Source organism: Balaenoptera ricei, chromosome 12 (assembly GCF_028023285.1).
Source record: "Balaenoptera ricei isolate mBalRic1 chromosome 12, mBalRic1.hap2, whole genome shotgun sequence".
In the NCBI taxonomy this organism is placed as follows: Eukaryota; Metazoa; Chordata; class Mammalia; order Artiodactyla; family Balaenopteridae; genus Balaenoptera; species Balaenoptera ricei.
The window spans coordinates 33,425,173-33,443,853 of NC_082650.1; the positions used below are offsets into that span (position 1 = coordinate 33,425,173).

Sequence of the window (18,681 nt, forward strand, 5' to 3'; positions counted from 1 at the left end):
TCTACACTCTGGACTGTTCTCAGATGAAGTTGGAATAGCTCTGGTCTGGAAGACCCAGTTGGTTGGTTGGAGTGAGAACAAACAGAACGGATGTTGAACGATAATTGCAGTGATAATAATAGCAGTTATATTTGCTGCTACCACTACTGAACACTTACTGTGCTGACTACTTTCCGTGCCATATCCCATTTCATCCTTAGAGCTGTCCTGTGAGTGAGGTATCATCGTTTCCATTCAAGACTTTAAGTCACTTGCTCAGTGGTCCTGTAGATAGTAAACCCAAATTTATCAGACTCTAAATAAGTGCTTTTAACCACGATGCATCCTGCTACGTTTGGGTTTACATATATGATTCTGATATTAAGTAGTCTCAGTAAATACATGAGATGTATTTACACTGTAAATAAAGGGTAACAAAAATCTTTTTAAAAAATGAGGGACTAAATGGACTTATATTTAAAGTATCTTTCTGTCATATAGAGGTTTTTTGCTTTTTGTGGACATTTCATTCTTTCAAGAAATCCTTTATAGCTGCAGGTTCCTACTCTCTTTGCATGGTCAATTGTAGATCAAATCCAGTCCATTTTATAGGAGTTTTGGGGTGACTGGATTGCTCCAGGTAGGTCTCTGAGGCAGTTACGTGCTTGCATACCACCCATTCGTTATTTGGGACATCCACTGGGGTTGAAGGACTGGACTTGGTTTCTAGATGTAGAAAAATGAATAGTAAGGAAATATAGTATTGTGACATTTCCTTCCCAATTAAAGAGCCCTCCCTGAGGGAATTAAGAGGAAACAAAAAGGGGGGAGGGGACAGAGAGCTGAGCCTAAGCAAACCATATACTGTGGGATTCCTGCCAATCTCTAAGAGGATGTTGCTACTCAATGCTTCAAGCAACATTTTCCAGCAAATTCTTGGTAATGTCTAAACCACATGGTTTGAGTTCAAGGTAATTGGTGAGTTGTATCATCTGATGGAGTCAATAAGAGAGAAATAGCACAAGTAAATTAAAATAAGGTTAACTTGCTTACACTTTATGCCTTTAATCGAAACACTGCCACCCATCAGAAGTATGTCCCCCATCCCTCAAGCAAACATGGGCCAGCTATCTTTACTTGCAGTTCTTCTATTCTCAAATAAGTACAGTGGGCCCTCCATATCCCTGGGTTCTGCACCTGTGGATACGGAGGGCCGACTGTACGATGCCATTTTTTGTAAGGGACTTGAGCATGCTCCAGTGTTGGTGTCTGCAAGGGCAGGGGTGGGGGGTGTCCTGGAACCAGTCTCTCACAGATACTGAGAGATGACTGTCCATATTCAGCTTTTCCTTTTCAAATGCTTCCTCATGAAGCCCTTGCTGACACTGGGAAATATAATACAGAAATGAATACCATCTGCACTGTTATCTTCAATCGCTTAGGAAAACAATTCCAACCACATGCTCCAAAATATGTGTTCATATGTAAGATTAGAATTACTCACTGTGTGCCCTGTGCCATGGAGTGCTGGCCTTCTGAGGCTCGTGGGTGGAGGGAGGAAGATGGTATTGCTCTGCCTGAGGGGGACTGAAGTAGTGCCACGACTCTCCTACCACTTCTGTGATTGGTAGTCGCTCTACACTGACCTGGGTACCTCTAATCTCTAAGTAGAGCACCTCTGCGTACATGCCCCGGTGCTTCTCTAGACTCTTCTTGGACTGCAGGTGGAGAGGGGAGTTCTCCTCTGCTAACACCTGAGTTGAAGTATGTGGGGAGGGGACTACAAAGGCTATCTTCTTTTGTATAGAGATGAAAATCCAATGGAACGAGTATTTTAAAGACAGTTCATTCAAATAGACCTCTGTGTATGATTGACCTAGACTCCCCTTCCTGATTCCTGAATTCCTCCTGAAGCCTTACTTGGAAAGGAGGAAGTACGGCCTGGACACACTTACTGGTGAGAGGAGCCAGCCATGTTTTCCTGTGTCCATAAACCCTTGGAGGGCTGCATTCTTCAGGTGTCACTTCCCCAACCCCTCGAAAAAGGAGTTCCTTTGAATATCTAAGCTCTTATTACCTGCTTGGTAATTTAGTTTTAGTTGATCTCACATTTATTACTAGCTTTTTTAAAAAATATGAAGAATTCTATTTTATTACCTACATGCCAACTTATAATTTTATTTTATGACAGCGTTATTGAGAGAGAATTCACCAAGTCGCCCACTTAAAGTTTACAATTCAGAGGTTTTTTGTGTAGTCACAGATTCGCAACCATCCTCACAATCCATTTTAGCACCTTTTCATCATCTCCAAAAGAAACCCCATACCCATTAGCAGTCATTCCTCATATTCCTCTCCTTACCCCTTAGGCAACCACTAATCTACTTTCTGTCTGTATGACTTTCCTATTCTGAAGATTTCGTAGAAATGAAATCACACAATATGTGGTCCTTGTGACTGATTCCTTTGACTTAGTATAATGTTTTCAAGGTTCGTCTGTGTTGTAGCATGTACCTGTACTTTGTTTCCTTTTATTGCAGAATAATATTTCATTTTGTGGGTAGCTCACATTTGGTTTATCTACTCATCTGTTAATGGATATTGTTAACTTTTTGAGATCTTTTCTTTTCCCTTCAATTAATAGCGGCATTCTTGATGGCAGGGACACTCTTGATGTTGCCCTTATTCCCCACAGGGCTTAGTAGTGTGTCTTACAAGTTGTGGGTGATCACATGTTTATTGGATGATTGCTTGTTGATTATACCTGTAGTCCTTTTTTTCTGTGATTGATATAATTCTGAGTGCATTTCTTGTACTCTGAAGGTTAGTAATAGAGTTATTTTACAGTACCGTTTCTCTGGTTGTGAGGTGGAGATGACTAAATGGCCCATGTTCTATCTTTAGCCTCCAGATGGTAGAGAATCACAATCAGTCAGAACAGACGAAAACAAATACCAAGGAAAAGATGGTAAGTTGGACCCGTTCTCTTGTATTTTCTCATTTATTAGTATAACAAACAGATAAGACCTTTTAAAACATTCGTCTTCAATTCTGGTAAGCAAATTCTACTCAAATACTCATATAAAGTACCCAAATAGGTAATTACATAAGACTGAGCATATAGTTGGCCTTTGATTTTTTTTAAATACTTGTCTATATCTGTTCTAACATCTCTGTACATAGTCGGTTTTCCCAAATGCTTACCATGTGCCAGGTACTATGCAGAGATATTTACCTAATTTAATATACTCAGGAACTCTATGTAGTAAATATTGTTCTTAACCCATCCTACAAATGAGAGAAGGGAGGTTTAGAGGTGTAAAGTTACTTTCCCAAGGCCACACAGCTAGTAAGGGGAGCCAGTGAATTTGTAACCTCGTTTTCAGATCTGAAGTTCTTAGCTCATAAATGGATTGCTTTTCAGAAAGTTTAGAAAAACTTTTTTAAGTTAAGATTTTTTTTGGGGGGGGGGACATTGATTACAACTCTCCCTTTCATTCTTTTTTCTGTATCTGTTATTTCAGAAATGGATTAGAAATTCAAGGCATGGATGAAAATAAATAGTAAGACTTTATTAGTACTTACCAAGAAAGAATTTAAAGCTATTTCATGGATTTACAAAAAGGAAGAGTTTCTAAATTAAGGTCACAGATTTAATCCTCAGTGTGCTGTTACTTTAAAACTGTAGCAAAGGTTGTTGGTGGCTGCCTGAGTCCCGCTTGGGACTTTTGTTTTGCTTATGTCCTTAAGACCTGGCACCTGGAGTGTTCATGGCATTACTAGTGTTGTGTTTGGATTGGAAGTAGTGGAGGAAGAGTATCAGGTAGACTGTGAAGGCCTGGGAAGTGTTCCCAACTTTCCTATAAAAATCAAAGGTTAGTCCAAAATTACTGTATACGGGACATTTTGGAGTCTTGGAGCATCTAGTATCTTTATCCTTCCTTCCATAGTTTTCTTAGAACTTCTCTCCTGCACCCCTGCCTTAAAATATATACACACACACGTATGTGCATATACAAGTGTGTGCATGTGTGTGTATAGACACATACGTGTCTATATATTTATGTCTATAAAAGCACTTGCTTTTTACTATTCTGTGGAGATTTCTTTAGTTACATGTTTTATATCAGAATGAAATTACTGGGTGTTTCCCTAAGTCTGTGTGCCAGTAGACACTGAAGTGGCAAGCAGGCTGGAATAGCCAGTGCAGGCGGGCTAGAGAGCTGGGTCGTTAAGAGAGACAGATGAACCTTTTGTGCCAATATCAATATGCTTTGGGCTTTGGGGAAGAGCGACTGGCAATTGCTAAATGAATACTGAGGAAAACATTGTCCTTTCTTGGTGTTTTCCTCCTTTGCCAGAGATGGTGATGTAGGCTATATAAACAGAAGTTCTGGAAGACAAGTTCATTATAGCAGTCCCTTCCAGCCTAGCTTGTGGCAGCCGAGTGGAATGTGACAAACTTGCTGCCTGATTTACATCTGCTTTTGCTGGAATGCTATGAAGTGGGCATAGAGCCTCCAGTCAGAATAATAAGAGAATGTGTATAACGCCATCCAAGTCACTGAGTATTTACTACTGCACCTGTTCTGGGCAATGCCATGCTCTTTTGCTAGCCAGTGAATTAACCAGTGTTATGCAAACATTGAAAGGTTCTGAATGAAATGCATGGAAAATATTGTCTGGAGTTCAAAAGTGGAGCTCTTTCCATTTGAAATCTGTAAGTGTGAGCTACGTAGTCTATTTTAAATGTTTTCCCTACACTTAGGCTTTTATGCATGTTCAATCAAAGTTACTTACTCTAAATGGAAAATAAAATTTTAATGTTGCAAGCATTGTTGCATTTCAAATTAATTAATCTGAATTAACTAAATTTAATTAATTAAATAAATTAATTAAATTGATTTCAAATTAATTAATACTGCTAAGTATCAATCTTAACTTTTCATCAAATTATACAGCTCTGTGTATATGAAAGGCCAGTGTTTAATACATACATTTAGAAATACTAATAATGCCCAAATAATTTTTAAAACTTTCATGTTATGTATATTTTCTTTTCTGAGTTCCAAGGAGGAGGGGAAATTATTTTTTAAAATAAAGATATGGATTATTTTGGACAATTGAAAACCTTTGAGTTTTGTAAAGTATTTGTAACTTAGTGCTATTGTCCACTTAAAAAACCAAAGGAGAATAGATTAAATAAATTATATTATTTACACTTTTGGGCTTTAAGAGCCAAAAGGTTTATCTCAGCATTCTCTGTTAACGTTTCTCTTTGAGAGTAGATAATTGATTCATAGATACTTTTAGTAATCAATTAACTATCTATTTCTTTTAGCTGTGCTCCTTTATCACCCCTGAAACTGTTTTTCCTGCTATCTGCCTTAATTGGAGTTACCATTTGATCCTTAAGCCTTTTCTATATTGTGTTTTTTATTTTTGCCAATTTTTGGAGGAAATTCATATGTTTTAAATGTATTCTAACTTAATTATAATTCTTCTCCCCAGTTTTGAATTCTGGCACAGAACATTTGTTTGTGTGTGTGGGGAGGTGGTGTTTATTGTAGCTCTGACACGGGGCTGTTAAGGAGAAAAGGGAGTCGTTTTAACATTCTTGTCCATAAACACTCAGCTTTTAGAAAGGTAGCTTCTAATTTAAGAAAATGGCTAATCAGTTTTTTCCTCTTAGAATGGTTTCCTAGGAAACCAACATACATATTCACAGTAAAACATAAAGCAGTGTAAACCAGTGGGAATATAAAACTCAAATTGTGCTTTGACATTTAAGTTAATACTTTAAAAATTAATTGGAGAGAGGTCTAGTTATCCTAATTAAAAAAAAAAATTGTCACAGGCTGTTGGAAAAGCATAATGTGGCATAGATGGCAGCAGATAAATACAATCAAAGAGCTTTAAATTTTCTCTTATTTTCGGAATTCACATGGGTCCATTTTTACTTACTTTCTTAACTGTGAGATGTGACCAGGGCCAGCTATGTAATTTGCAAGGCCCAGTGAAAACTGAAAATGTAGGGTTTCTTGTTCAAATTGCGAGACGGCAACAGTAGAGCATTAAACCCAGCTTGGGGCCCTGCCGAGCACTACCCAAGTCCTACAACCACGAAGCCCGCACTGCTTATTGAATGAGAGTGAAAAAAGGCTAGATTTAGATTTATCCGTATTTTCTTTTGAGTAAAACAATTTTTGTGTGTTTTTGATTTAAATGACTATAAATATAGAAAATATATAGAAGATAATACAAATACATTTTCTGAAGGCATCAGACTTCTAATAATATATGTGTATATGACATATTTATTAAATTTTAAAATTAACTTTACCCTCCATCACCTTGCTGTGTTAGTATATAAACATTTGAATGTACTATGTAAGCTTATTGATATAATCCAGAGCTGCCCATCATGAATTAAAGGTCTGCAATGAGAAAATAACAGTAATCTGTCATTGATTCCAGGTTTTTTTCTAGTGTGAGTTGTGTTAAAAACCAAAAACTTATCAAATAGCCAAATTTGGAAGTATGTTCTTCCAAGCTTAAAGCTGACGTTTTCAGCAAAGAAGTTTTCAGGTGTTCATTTTTTTCCTGGAGGATTAACAACAAACAAACCAAGAAAAAAATGTTAAATTTATTATAAGCTGTTGATGTAAATACATGGAACTTATTTCACTAGATTTATAGTTGTAAGGGAGCTGTTATAATCTTTGTAATAATCTGGTGCAAAACCTGTTGGTTCTGGTACCAGGTACCTCCAGACCTGACTCCCACAGTGCACATTGTCGGTGCTAACTTTTGTTTTGGAATTTTTACTATGATAGGTAGGTAACATTCCAGAAAGGACATGCAGGGCATGGAAGAAATCTTTTTCAGGAATCTGTTCCACTGTGAGGAAATTAAATGGAATATCATAGTTTTAAGAGAGAGTAAAACTAACCTCCTTCTCTTCTTTTTTTTGCTTTTACTCTCCCAGTATAAAATAAAGCAATGATTAAGTCTACTAAATTTTTGTGAGGTTTTTCATTCAGAGCTTGAGATCACCCATCAGTGTTTTGGAACTGGACTCAGTCTAAGAATTGTGACCTCAGAGAAAGATTCCACAATTCAACTCTGGCTTTCTAGTCACCACCTTCCCTCCTCTATGCCCCCATGCACCATTGGTAGAATTCCTTGAGTATACTTTTTACTATTAAAATAACTGTTAGTTATTGCTTATAGTAAATAGTAGTTTTCCCAAAGGTTTAGATAGTTGATGTATTAGAAGTTAAAAAAAGAAGTAGCCAAAGCACATGCATTGAATCTTTTGTCTTTTTCCCAGATCAGGCATCTAGCCTAGTTGTTGGCGAAAAGGAGCTGACCCCACTGGTGCCTGAAGAGGCACCTGCCTCTGAAACAGACATCAACCTGGAGGTATCGTTTGCAGAGCAAGCTGTCAATCAGAAAGAGAGCTCCAGAGAGAAAATCCAGAGGAGCAAAGGGGACGATGCCCTGTTACCTGTACGTAATACACTATTCAGATGTCATTATCAGAGTATATTTTTCATCAGCTTTTTATTTGGAAAATTTTAGGTCCTTAGAAAAGTTGAAAGAATAGTATAGCATACACTCCTACAGCCTTCCTGTAGATCCATTTAACATAGTACAACCTTTACTTTCTTTCTACATATATCTATCTATGTATAGGTTATACTATAGACATATACTCACATTTTTTTTTTTTTAGCCTAACAAGGGCATACAAAACACAGTTATAATGCTTAAGAAATTGAACATTAAAACAATAATTATATTTTAATCTATGATCATATTAAAATGTTCCCAATTGTCACAATATTGTCCTTAATATCAATAGCTTCTCCCTTACTCCCGCCTGGGATTCAAACGAGGGTCATGTGTTGCATTTAATGTCATATTTTTTTGGTTTCTTAAATCTAGATCAGATCCCTTGATTTTTTGTTAATATTTTGAAGAGTCCAAATCAAATTTCTGATTTTGTCTGTTCTTGGTGACTGAATTCACATTAAACATTTTTGGTCACACCACTGCCTAGATGATGTTTATGCCTCTCATTGCATCATCAGAAGAGGGGCATGACATCAGATGGTCTCTTTACTGAAGATGGAATTTTGACCACTTGGTTAAGGAGACGTTCACCGGATCTCCCCATCATAAAGATACCTTTTCCTATGTATAATTAATACTAATTCGTGATCCTTGAGACCGAGGGGAATATCCTATCTGTCAGTAATAACCTACCACCCAGTGGCTTCACCATGCATTTGTAATCCTTGCCTGAAACAGTAATTAGACTAGTGTTTGAGAAATCGTGATTTTTCTCATTCTATTATTTCTTCTATATTGATTGGCTGGCAATCTTCCATAGTAGTGCTTTTCCTCCCTTTTCTCTTTTTGTTTTTGAATATCACTATTCAAAAACTTCCTTTTTTTTATTCAGTGTTTTATAACTCATTATTGTTTTTCTTTGACATTTAAATTTACCCAGATTTGACAAAAGGGGGCCCTTCAAGCTGGTTCCTATGCCATTTTAACATGTCCTCATTCTTTTACTCCTTTGCTTTCTAGTACAAGATGTTCCAGGCTCACCTTGTACTTTTCTCCCCTCAGATTAGAAGGAATCTATTTCTTCAAGTAGTCCTTGTTTTTTCAGTAGCAGATTGTATTTAGAAACCAACCTCTGTGTACTGAGTGTTCTCATTGCTACTGAATGTCTTATATTTTTAAAAAATACATTTACTGGTACAGATGAACCGGTTTGCAGGACAGAAATTGAGACACAGATGTAGAGAACAAACGTATGGACACCAGGGGGGGAAAGCGGTGGTGGTGGGATGAATTGGGCGATTGGGATTGGCATGTATACACTGATGTGTAATAAATGGATGACTAATAAGAAAAAAAAAAATACATTTACTTATTTTGTAGGATTTCACCACACAAAAGTTAGAAAGCACAGTATAATGAACTCCCCAATACTCACCACCTAGCCCCAACATTCATTTTCCCATGACTAGTCCTGTCCTATACATACCCCCAACCAGTTCCCTACTCTGTGTTATTTTGAAACACATCTCTGAATTATATTTTGCCATCTATAAATATTTCAGTATGTGTTTCAAAAAGATAAAGAGGGTTTTTTAAAAAACACATATCCAGGGCTTCCCTGGTGGCTCAGTGGTTAAGAATCCACCTGCAAATGCAGGGGACACGGGTTCGAGCCCTGGTCCGGGAAGATGCCACATGCCGCGGAGCAACTAAGCTCATGTGCCACTACTACTGAGCCTGCGCTCTGGAGCCTGCGAGCCACAGCTGCTGAGCCCACGTGCCACAACTACTGAAGCCCGCGTGCCTGGAGCCCGTGCTCTGCCTCAAGAGAAGCCACCGCAATGAGAAGCCCGCGCACCGCAACAAAGAGTAGCCCCCACTCGCCGCAACTAGAGAAAGCCCGTGCATAGCAATGAAGACCCAATGCAGCCAAAAATAAATAAATAAAATAAATGAAAAAAAAACACACAAAAATACATATCCATATTACTATTATTGTACCTTAAAAAGTGCTAATAATTCTTAATTTCAAATGTCTAATCAGTGTTCAAATTTCAAATTGAATCACAAATTTCATGATTTTTTTTTTTACAGTTTGTTTGCATCAGGATCCAGTTAAGGTTCATACATTGCACTTGGTTGATAATGCCTTTCAAGGCTTGTAATCCCTTCCTCCCTCCCTCCTTCTGTCTCTGTGTGTGTCTCTCTCTTTCTCTGCCTCCTTCCCTTCCCTCTCTCCCTTATTTCATTACTCTCCCTCTTTTTCCTTATCCTTTCTTCCATTTCTCCCTTTCTCCCTCCCTCAAAATTTGTTTGTTGAAGAAACTTGGTTATTAAGTTTCTTGTTCTGTCCCCATGTTCTTCTGCTTCTTGTAAATTGGTTGACTCTAGATTGATCAGACTGAGGCTCATTTTTTGGTCAAGACTACTTCATATGTGATCATGTATCAAGAGATTAAAAATATCTGGTTGTCTTTCTCTTTTGTGAAATTAGCAGCTGCTGCTGATCAATGCTTGGATCCATTTGTTTATTAATGGTTACAAAATGATGTTCTAATTTCTTTTTTTCCTTTATTAATTTGAATACTTCTATTAAGAAAAATGTTCTCAAATGGGTTACTTCTTACTTTCATTTACCAGTTTTCAATTTTTTTTTTGTTCCCTAGCGTCTTTCATTAGTGACCAATTAGTGTTGTTTTATTTTAATTTCCATATAAAAATAGTATCTTAACTCATGGATGTAGACATATATGACATGACCCTAGAGAAAATTTCTCATATTTTTCTGGTATATTTTCTGCTTCAGACCTAGAATTGTCTATTTCTGCAAGAAACTCTGATTCCATTTAGTAGAAATATACTTTTGTGACTATGTTCAGGACACTAGGAATGTTCCTTTCTCTGAGTTGGTCATTGCTTAAAGCCTTTTCAGAGGACAGAAGTACATCTGTGTCTTCTTTCTTCCATGCTGAGAATAGTGGTTTTCAGGATACAGCAGATAATATAATTAGAATATCACATAATTATTTATGTGTTTTATCCTCCATTAATGCACAGCATATCAACAATGTGATTACTAAAAAACAGTTTAAACTTGTTTTTCTTTTCCTCAGTTGGTTGTATCCTTGGGGTACATCCCAAAAGGATTGTAATAATCAAATTACTCTGCTTTAGGTTGTTTAGGATAGTGCTTCTCTATATGGTTATGCCACCAACTGCATACCTGGTTGGGTTAATTAGTTTCATTTCATATTCAATGTTTAAGGATTGCTATTTTGAAACTTAATTTTATTTTGTAAACATGTAAACTATTTAAGTGGTCCAAAAGTCAGAATTAAAAACAAGGTGTATAAGAAGTCTCACTTCTATACTTGAGCCATCACCCTCTTCTCTCCCTGCCCTTTACAGGTAAATTTACCTTACAGGCAAATTTCTTTTAATTTTATGGTTTATCCTTCCATTCTTAGATAAATGGTAGCCCACTATACACACTTGATTATTTATTTATTTATATTTGACTTAGCAGTATGTCTTGGAGATCACTCTATAGTAGTAGAGAGAAATATTTCTTATTCTTTTTTATTTATACATTGTACCCCACTGTGAGGATGTATCACAATTTATTTAACCAGCCACCTGATGGTGGATATCTAGGTTGTTTCCAGGCTTTATCATATATTTTTAAGAATCTATTTTTACACCTAGTGGGAAAAGTAAAGGAGTATTCATGCATCATGTGGCCTAAAGAGATGATCCAGGCTCCAGACCATCCTTAGCAAAAGTATCTTTTAAAAGTGATGGTCTTCTATATCTCAACAGATGGAAGGGGTTTTAAGTGAAGGATGGTAGAGTCTAATTAAACAAGATGAAGACTTTGTTGACTTCTAAGTTGTTGATTCAAACAGTGGAATAAACTAGTAGTTTAGTTCAGAAACTTAAAGACAAAACTTCCTCTCTCATTTTATTCTCTAACAAACTAATTTTTGCTCACCTACTTTCTAGATTTTATTCACGTTGTGCCCCAAGCTTAAAATGACCTTCCCATTTCTACCCCTCTGTTGTTCTGTGTTTATCAAGGAAGCCTTATCCCATCCTTTGGGGTCTAGCTCAGTATCTAGCTTTACTGTTAGCGCTTTCCTGTTTGTGAACTTACATTAGATAAAATTTATAAAATCATTCTTTAAACTGTTAAGATGCCATGCTTTTGATAATTATTGTCAATGTATCCATGTATTTATTTATTTGTTTTAATTTTTTTTAAATTTAATTTTTATTTATTTATTTTTGGCTGTGTTGGGTCTTTGTTGCTGTGTGTGGGCTTTCTCTAGTTGTGGCAAGCGGGGACTACTCTTCGTTGTGATGTGCAGGCTTCTCATTGCGGTGGCTTCTCTTGTTGCGGAGCACAGGCTCTAGGCGTGCGGGCTTTAGTAGTTGTGGCGCGCCGGCTCAGTAGTTGTGGCGCACGGGCTTAGTTGCTCCGCGGCATGTGGGATCTTCCCGGACCAGGGCTTGAACCCATGTCCCTTGCATTGGCAGGCGGATTCTTAACCACTGCACCACCAGGGAAGCCCCTCCATGTATTTATTTATGCATATATGCTTCAGTTCATCTATACAACCACTTATTTATTTGTATGTCTTCTAGAAGGCATGCACGTACTGTAAGCTTTCTACAGGTCATCAGCATGATTGGTGAAGTAAATATTTGTATTTGTCACTCTGAGGTGAGAGTCTAAGCAGATAAAACCTCAAATTCCATTTCTACTCCATGCTCTCCTGCTTCTGTAAATAAGCAATAGGCTTTATGTAATACATTGTTCTCTGTTGACCTCATTTTACATTCACTTCCTTTTTCTTATGGCATTGAGCAATCTTTGTTAATTCTTTATGATCTCTCACAGCAGATTCAAATTTCTCCTCTTAAATTTGGAGATCAGGTTTGATAACCTTTAATGTGTGTTAAGATGAAAATTTAGCTGTTACTTATTGTGTTTTGTGTACCCATGATATCTTAGAAAGTATGCTCTGTAATTATTTCGTTCATTTATCAGGTGATCTCTATGAGGTAGATATTATGATTCTTTTTCATACAAAAAAACAGGTTAGAGAGATTACATGGCATGCTAAGGCTTGGCTTCAGTGACTAAGCTTTTGAAGCTGGAGTTTTTTCTGGAAGATCATGGTGACATGTGCCCGCAAGGTGTATGTGCATTTAATTTAGGTGTGAATTTAAGTGTTGTATTGGTGCTACTGACAACTTCTTCAGGATAGCTTGGGATGTTATACAAATATGATTCTAGTTTGTTGAGTCCTTCATGTAGAATAGAAATTTAATAGCACTCCTTTATCCTATCTTGGGAGACTAAAAACAGTAAGGCTTTATTTAGCAATTTTTAAGATCATAGCTTTGAAATGATAACTATGGTGAAGCCTATATTCTAGATGCATGCCTATATTTTCTTAAGTCTTTATTTAGTGTCTTTTGGATTCTTACTGAATTATGTTTAATTCAAGTAAATTCATGTTTTATGGCAACTTTGGTCGTCTGGTAACAAAGCTCAGTGCATACTGAAGACTAAAAACTTGCATGGAGGCTCAAGTTGGGAGTTTGTTAGAAAATGGAACATCTCTGGAGGAAGCAGAAGGACAGTAAAAGAAATGTTAGTTCGGGATAGGGTGAGGAGACTGAAAACCGAAGGCAGACACACATTTGTACACAATGCAAAAATAGGTGTATAGGATCATGATCCCAAATTGTCATGAAAAGTTTAAATTATAATTTTTGTTCTCCATTTAAAAAAATAAAGAAATTTTAAAAACTGTAAATTTGAAGTTTTCTAAAACTTCATTTATCTAGAAAAGTATTCATTCCCTAGGATGACAATGACTGAAACACTGTAATAAAATCACATTTTTACACATGGAAGAATCTTAGATAAGAAATGAATTTCCTAGCAGATGACAAGAAGTCATCTGTGGAAATTGACCAAGTAAGAGGAGATTCTCTTGCTTTCTGAATTGAAGCTAGAGTGACTTGATGAGTGAAAAAAGTCAAGTCCGTCATTACTGATCAAGTGTCTAACGGGCCTCTCATACCTCAAGGCCTACAGAAGAGGGGTGCAGCCTGGGTGAGCTGCCTGATTAATTTATGGTAATGCATGGGAGCCAAGGACCTTATATTTTTTGAAAACTTTTATTTCATTCCTTTTTTAAAGCACATTTTTCAAAAGGTGAAGAGCTTTTCTTTTGCTGAAGTCGCATTGCCTTCTCTCAGCCAACGAACTGAACCATCCAGTCTATTAACGCAACAAAAACGACGTGAAACTTCATAAATATTTAAAGCTGCTGATATGAATTAAACATTGGGATAAAGAACTAACTCCTTTCATTAAGCACAATGTTAAATAAATAAATAAATAAATAAAGCTCATGACATATTGCTAGGTAAATCCAATGTTTGAACTAATAATATTTCAGGTTTCTTTACACATTTACTTTGGGTAATGCTTTAAATAATTATATTACGTGTATTTGGTTTATTACAACAAAAGCAACTGATTTTAATGAAACATTTAGGGCTTTTTTAAACTTAATAAATGGTTGGTAAATGGGATTGGTTCAGCCCTTCAGAAAACAAAGCAATTAGCAGAACTCTGGGACCAGGCGAGAAAAAAATGGGAAGAGTTTTGTGTGATTTCAAAAGTAAAGCTCAGTACAAATCACAGAAAGTTGGGGGAGCATCAAGCCAGTAACCCTGTACCTCACTGAGCTGGATTCTGTGCTTTTCTCCCGGTCTGGTGTGTGTCTTCATTCATTGAATACACTGGGACAGAACACCCGCAGTGTGTCGGGGCTGTGGTATAGCAGGGATACAGAGGTGATTAAGACATGGCTCCTGTCCTTGCGGGGTTCACAGTCCTACATCGACACTGATCAACCTAGATTCCTCCCTGCCTGCTGTGGGGGGCAGGGAAAATGGAGCAGAGCAGAATGGCCACTGAATTTAGGATTTAGAAGGTCTGAATTTGCCTTCTTCTATCACTGGCTACGTGGGCATTTTTAGTCTCTTAAGGAACCTCAGTTTCCCAACCTAGAATATGCTGTAATAATTTTTATCCTGTTGGAACTTTTGCAGAATGGAGTGACAAACCATTTATCAAAGATGAGTAGTATTTTTGTCTTACCTTGCAGTAATAGTTAAAAGTCAAAACTGTGATATCTGGCTGCACGTTCTCGTTCTCAACCCCTATGCACTGTACCATTAATGCTGGAAATTTTGCTGGAAATTCACTTTGGCTGCATATTAATGATATCTACTGCAGTTCTTTTAATATTCTCGTAGGGAAAAATGTATTACAAAACGTTAAGAAGGATTTCTTTTCTCCTATAGTGGACTCTCTTGAGACTATGGCAGATTCCAAAGAAGGTTCTGTAGGAGGTTCTGTGGAGAACTATAGAAGATTCTCTCTTGGAGCTGAGTTTGCTTGAAAGGAATTAGCTGCTCATCTGCCAGAAGTTGTAGGTTTTAGGAAATGCTCTAGGACAGTGACACTCAAACATTTTGGTCCTATAACCCCTTTAGGCTCTTAAAAATTATTGAGGACCTCAAGAAGCTTTTGTCTTATCAGTCAGGAAGGATGTTGGTGTTGAGGAGAATAACTACCACAGCTTCCAGTGCTCTGATGAAACCTCAGACGCATGGCCTTCTGGCCAAGAATCTGTGATTTCATACTGTTGGAGCATTCGCTGTCTCCCTGGGGACTGCAGCTGTCTGTGTTTGCTCTGGCTGACCCAAGAAAGAAGGCATACACAGATTTCTACGGAAGCTATGATCCCATGGAAGATTTTGAGGAGACAAAGAAGGCTGGTACAAAGTGATTTTGGAATGTAAAGAATTTCTTTGGATTGAGTTCCATGGAAGTTGGTCACTGACCTGTGTTCCTGAGCTATGAAACATGAATAAGTAGGCTAAGGAAAAGTTTCTCTTGATAAATAATTAAAAATACTGTGTATGTGAGGGGGGAGAGCTTTTCTTTATGTCAGTTATACCTATGGATATTTACCATATTAGAAATTAAAATTGAAAAAATTTTAAACTATTAACCCATTTAAAATATATTAGTATTATGGTGAACATAAATAACATTTTTATGCAAGATAGGCATATTTTCTAAAACAAATTATTAAGAAGTGTGCCATGGTTTTTCATTTTAGCAACTCTCTAATGTCTGGCTTGAGTTGACGTTAGTTGGATTCTCATATCTACTTTTTTTTTTTTTTTAAATGAAAGCTTCTTTATTTATTTATTTATTTATTTATTTTTGGCTGTGTTGGGTCTTCGTTTCTGTGCGAGGGCTTTCTCCAGTTTCTGCCATAAAACATAAATTTACTTGAATTAAACATAATTCAGTAAGAATTCTTCAGCGGCGAGCGGGGGCCACTCTTCATCGCGGTGCGCGGGCCTCTCACTGTCGCGGCCTCTCTTGTTGCGGAGCACAAGCTCCAGACGCGCAGGCTCAGTAGTTGTGGCTCACGGGCCCAGTTGCTCCGCGGCATGTGGGATCTTCCCAGACCAGGGCTCGAACCCGTGTCGCCTGCATTGGCAGGCAGACTCTCAACCACTGCGCCACCAGGGAAGCCCCTCATATCTATTTCTGCGTTCAGTCTGTTGGCAATAACATGTCTTGTAAAAACTCTGGAAAACTCCACTGTACATCATAAGAGAATGAGAGTGAAAAAGGCAAATAATGTCTTAGTATTAATTACTAAAATAGTGTTGACCTCTTAGACTCCTTGAAAAAAGTGTTGGGCACGGCTCTGGCTCCCTGGAGCACACCTTGAGAACTGCTACTTTAGGGCACGTCTTTTGCAATAGTTTTTAGACTATGAAGTGTTAATGATATGGCACAAAAATGAGCAAAGTAAAGGGAATAAAAGGGAATCAGTTGAATATCCTTGGCCATTAAATTAGGAAATCAAGGGCAAACCCAAGAGATATAACCTTCATAATAAGATTTTTATCAAACTATTAGAGAATGATCATTGTTTTAGTAATTGGTAAATACAATGGGGCTGTCATTTGTAGTAAATACGTTAGAGAAATTCATGTTCTTATTTTGTTTTTTTTCTTATATATTTAAAATTAAAAGAGGCTGAATAGGTAGTAGATAATATTTGAGAAAGGCACAAAACAACAAAAACACCACTTATTTGCCTGTGATAGTGGTATATCTAAGTCTCAGTTTATTTATTCAGTGGTGAAAGTAATAGTAGCAGCAACCACATAAAAGTGTTTGGGAAGTGCCAGGCATTTAAACCTCACAACAGCCCTCTGAATTAGGTGGCCCTCCCTCACCCCCTCCCCCCTTCCTTCCCCTCTTACCCTCTCGCCTTTCCCTCCCCTTCCTCTTTCCCCCTCCCCCTTCTCCTTCCATTTCCCCCTTCCCTTCTCCCTTTCTCCTCCCCCTCCCCCAGCCCCCTACCCATTTCTTCCTCCCATTTTACAGAAAGGATGATTAAAGAATTGCCAGAAGTCACACACAGCTAGGCAGTAGCTAGATGACCGGTGGGCATCCTGGCTTTAAAGTCCTGCTTTTAGTTTCCCCTCTGCTCTCCCCCTCTCCCCAGTGCTATACAGCCCTTCTTCGGTACCTGCCTTATTTGGATTTTTATGACAATATTACTATATATATAATATATCTGCATATATAATATTGTATACATAATGCCATATATTACGTATATAACAATGAATAGTAATGTATATAAAGGGTACCTGGCACACACTAGTGGTTGCTCCTGCTCTTTCTCATCTCCCACCTCCTCTCCCTCTTCCTCCTCGTGGTTTGTCTTGACTTCTAATCTTTCTTGGCTCTTGAAGGTCAGTTAACTCGAGTTTTTTTTTTTCTCCTTTGGTTTTTATTGTCTCTTGTTCTCTTGGCCAGTGGTATTCACACTCCTAATACATGATCTGGTTCCTTGTCTGTCAGACTTCACATATTGACTCCCTGCTTTTGGGATCATCATTACAACAGGATTGTTCTTCATTCTGACTGGAGAAATTCTGCCAATTTCATTGTCACCACTCTGAGAATAACTTCTTTCTATAGTTACAATTTTGTTGTGTTTCATTAAAAAAGGGGTTAGATACTATAAATCCTTCCTATATTAATGGTATTTATTTTATTAGAGTTTCAGATTGCCAAAAGACAAAACAGGCACCACCAAGATTGGCGACCTGGCGCCCCAGGACATGAAGAAAGTTTGCCATTTAGCCTTAATTGAGCTGACCGCCCTCTATGATGTATTGGGTGTTGAACTGAAACAACTAAAAGCTGTGAAAATCAAAACAAAAGGTAATTTTGAAATGAAAAACAGTTGGATTTACTCCTAAAGTAGTAAGAATGAGCTTGGCTTTTTAGAAGTATTCTTCTGGGGAGTGGGAAACGCCTACAAAATAAACCAACACATGAATACATCTAAAGTTCAGATTCTAAAACATTCCCTTCAAAATTTTTGTAACTTGATAAAAATACACTGTCTCCTTGATTATAGAAAATAAAGACATAATCAAATATTTAATTATCATAGAAGGAAATTCTGAATCAAGGATTCTTAACTCAAATGCTCTCTCCTTTGAAAACTGTATTTAAAAACATCTGGTACATACACTTACTTATTTCTAAAACTGGATCTTGAAAAATGACTTTAAGATGGTTAATCCTGATCAATTACTTTTGCTTACTTATTTGATGGCAAATACATAGGCAGTTAGTAGTCTGTCCCTTTGTTCATTTGCATTCTACTTTTAACTATTCTGCAAAAAATATTCTTCCCTCTATTAAGAAAATAATGCGACTGTGGCACACAATATCGCTAAATTGTGCTTCTCACAGGTATGTGTAGTTCTTTTTTCCTTTGTAAGCAGCTTGCTTTACGCATTATGTAAATAGACTTTATTTTTTATAATATGATAGAGAACAGACACCACCTCAGTTTCTGTTTTTTCCAAGATTTTATTTGTCTGAAAATCCAGATAATTTCCTATTGACAAAGCTTTTCTGTTTAGGAATCTCTGACATCTCATTTAACTTTAAAGGTATCTCTTACAGAGAAACCAAGAATG

General features: G+C 37.2%; 1 protein-coding gene across 4 annotated transcripts in view; it reads left to right on the forward strand.

The window, feature by feature from the left end:
• ARHGAP18 (Rho GTPase activating protein 18) overlaps positions 1-18,681 on the forward strand; it is a 125,049-nt gene that overhangs the window by 70,999 nt on the left and 35,369 nt on the right. For all 4 annotated transcript variants that reach the window (XM_059941241.1, XM_059941242.1, XM_059941239.1 and 1 more), the window contains exons 4-6: positions 2,884-2,947; positions 7,313-7,491; positions 17,746-17,911. In XM_059941241.1, the coding sequence (XP_059797224.1) occupies positions 2,884-2,947; positions 7,313-7,491; positions 17,746-17,911 (409 nt within the window). The remainder of the gene's footprint in view (positions 1-2,883; positions 2,948-7,312; positions 7,492-17,745; positions 17,912-18,681) is intronic.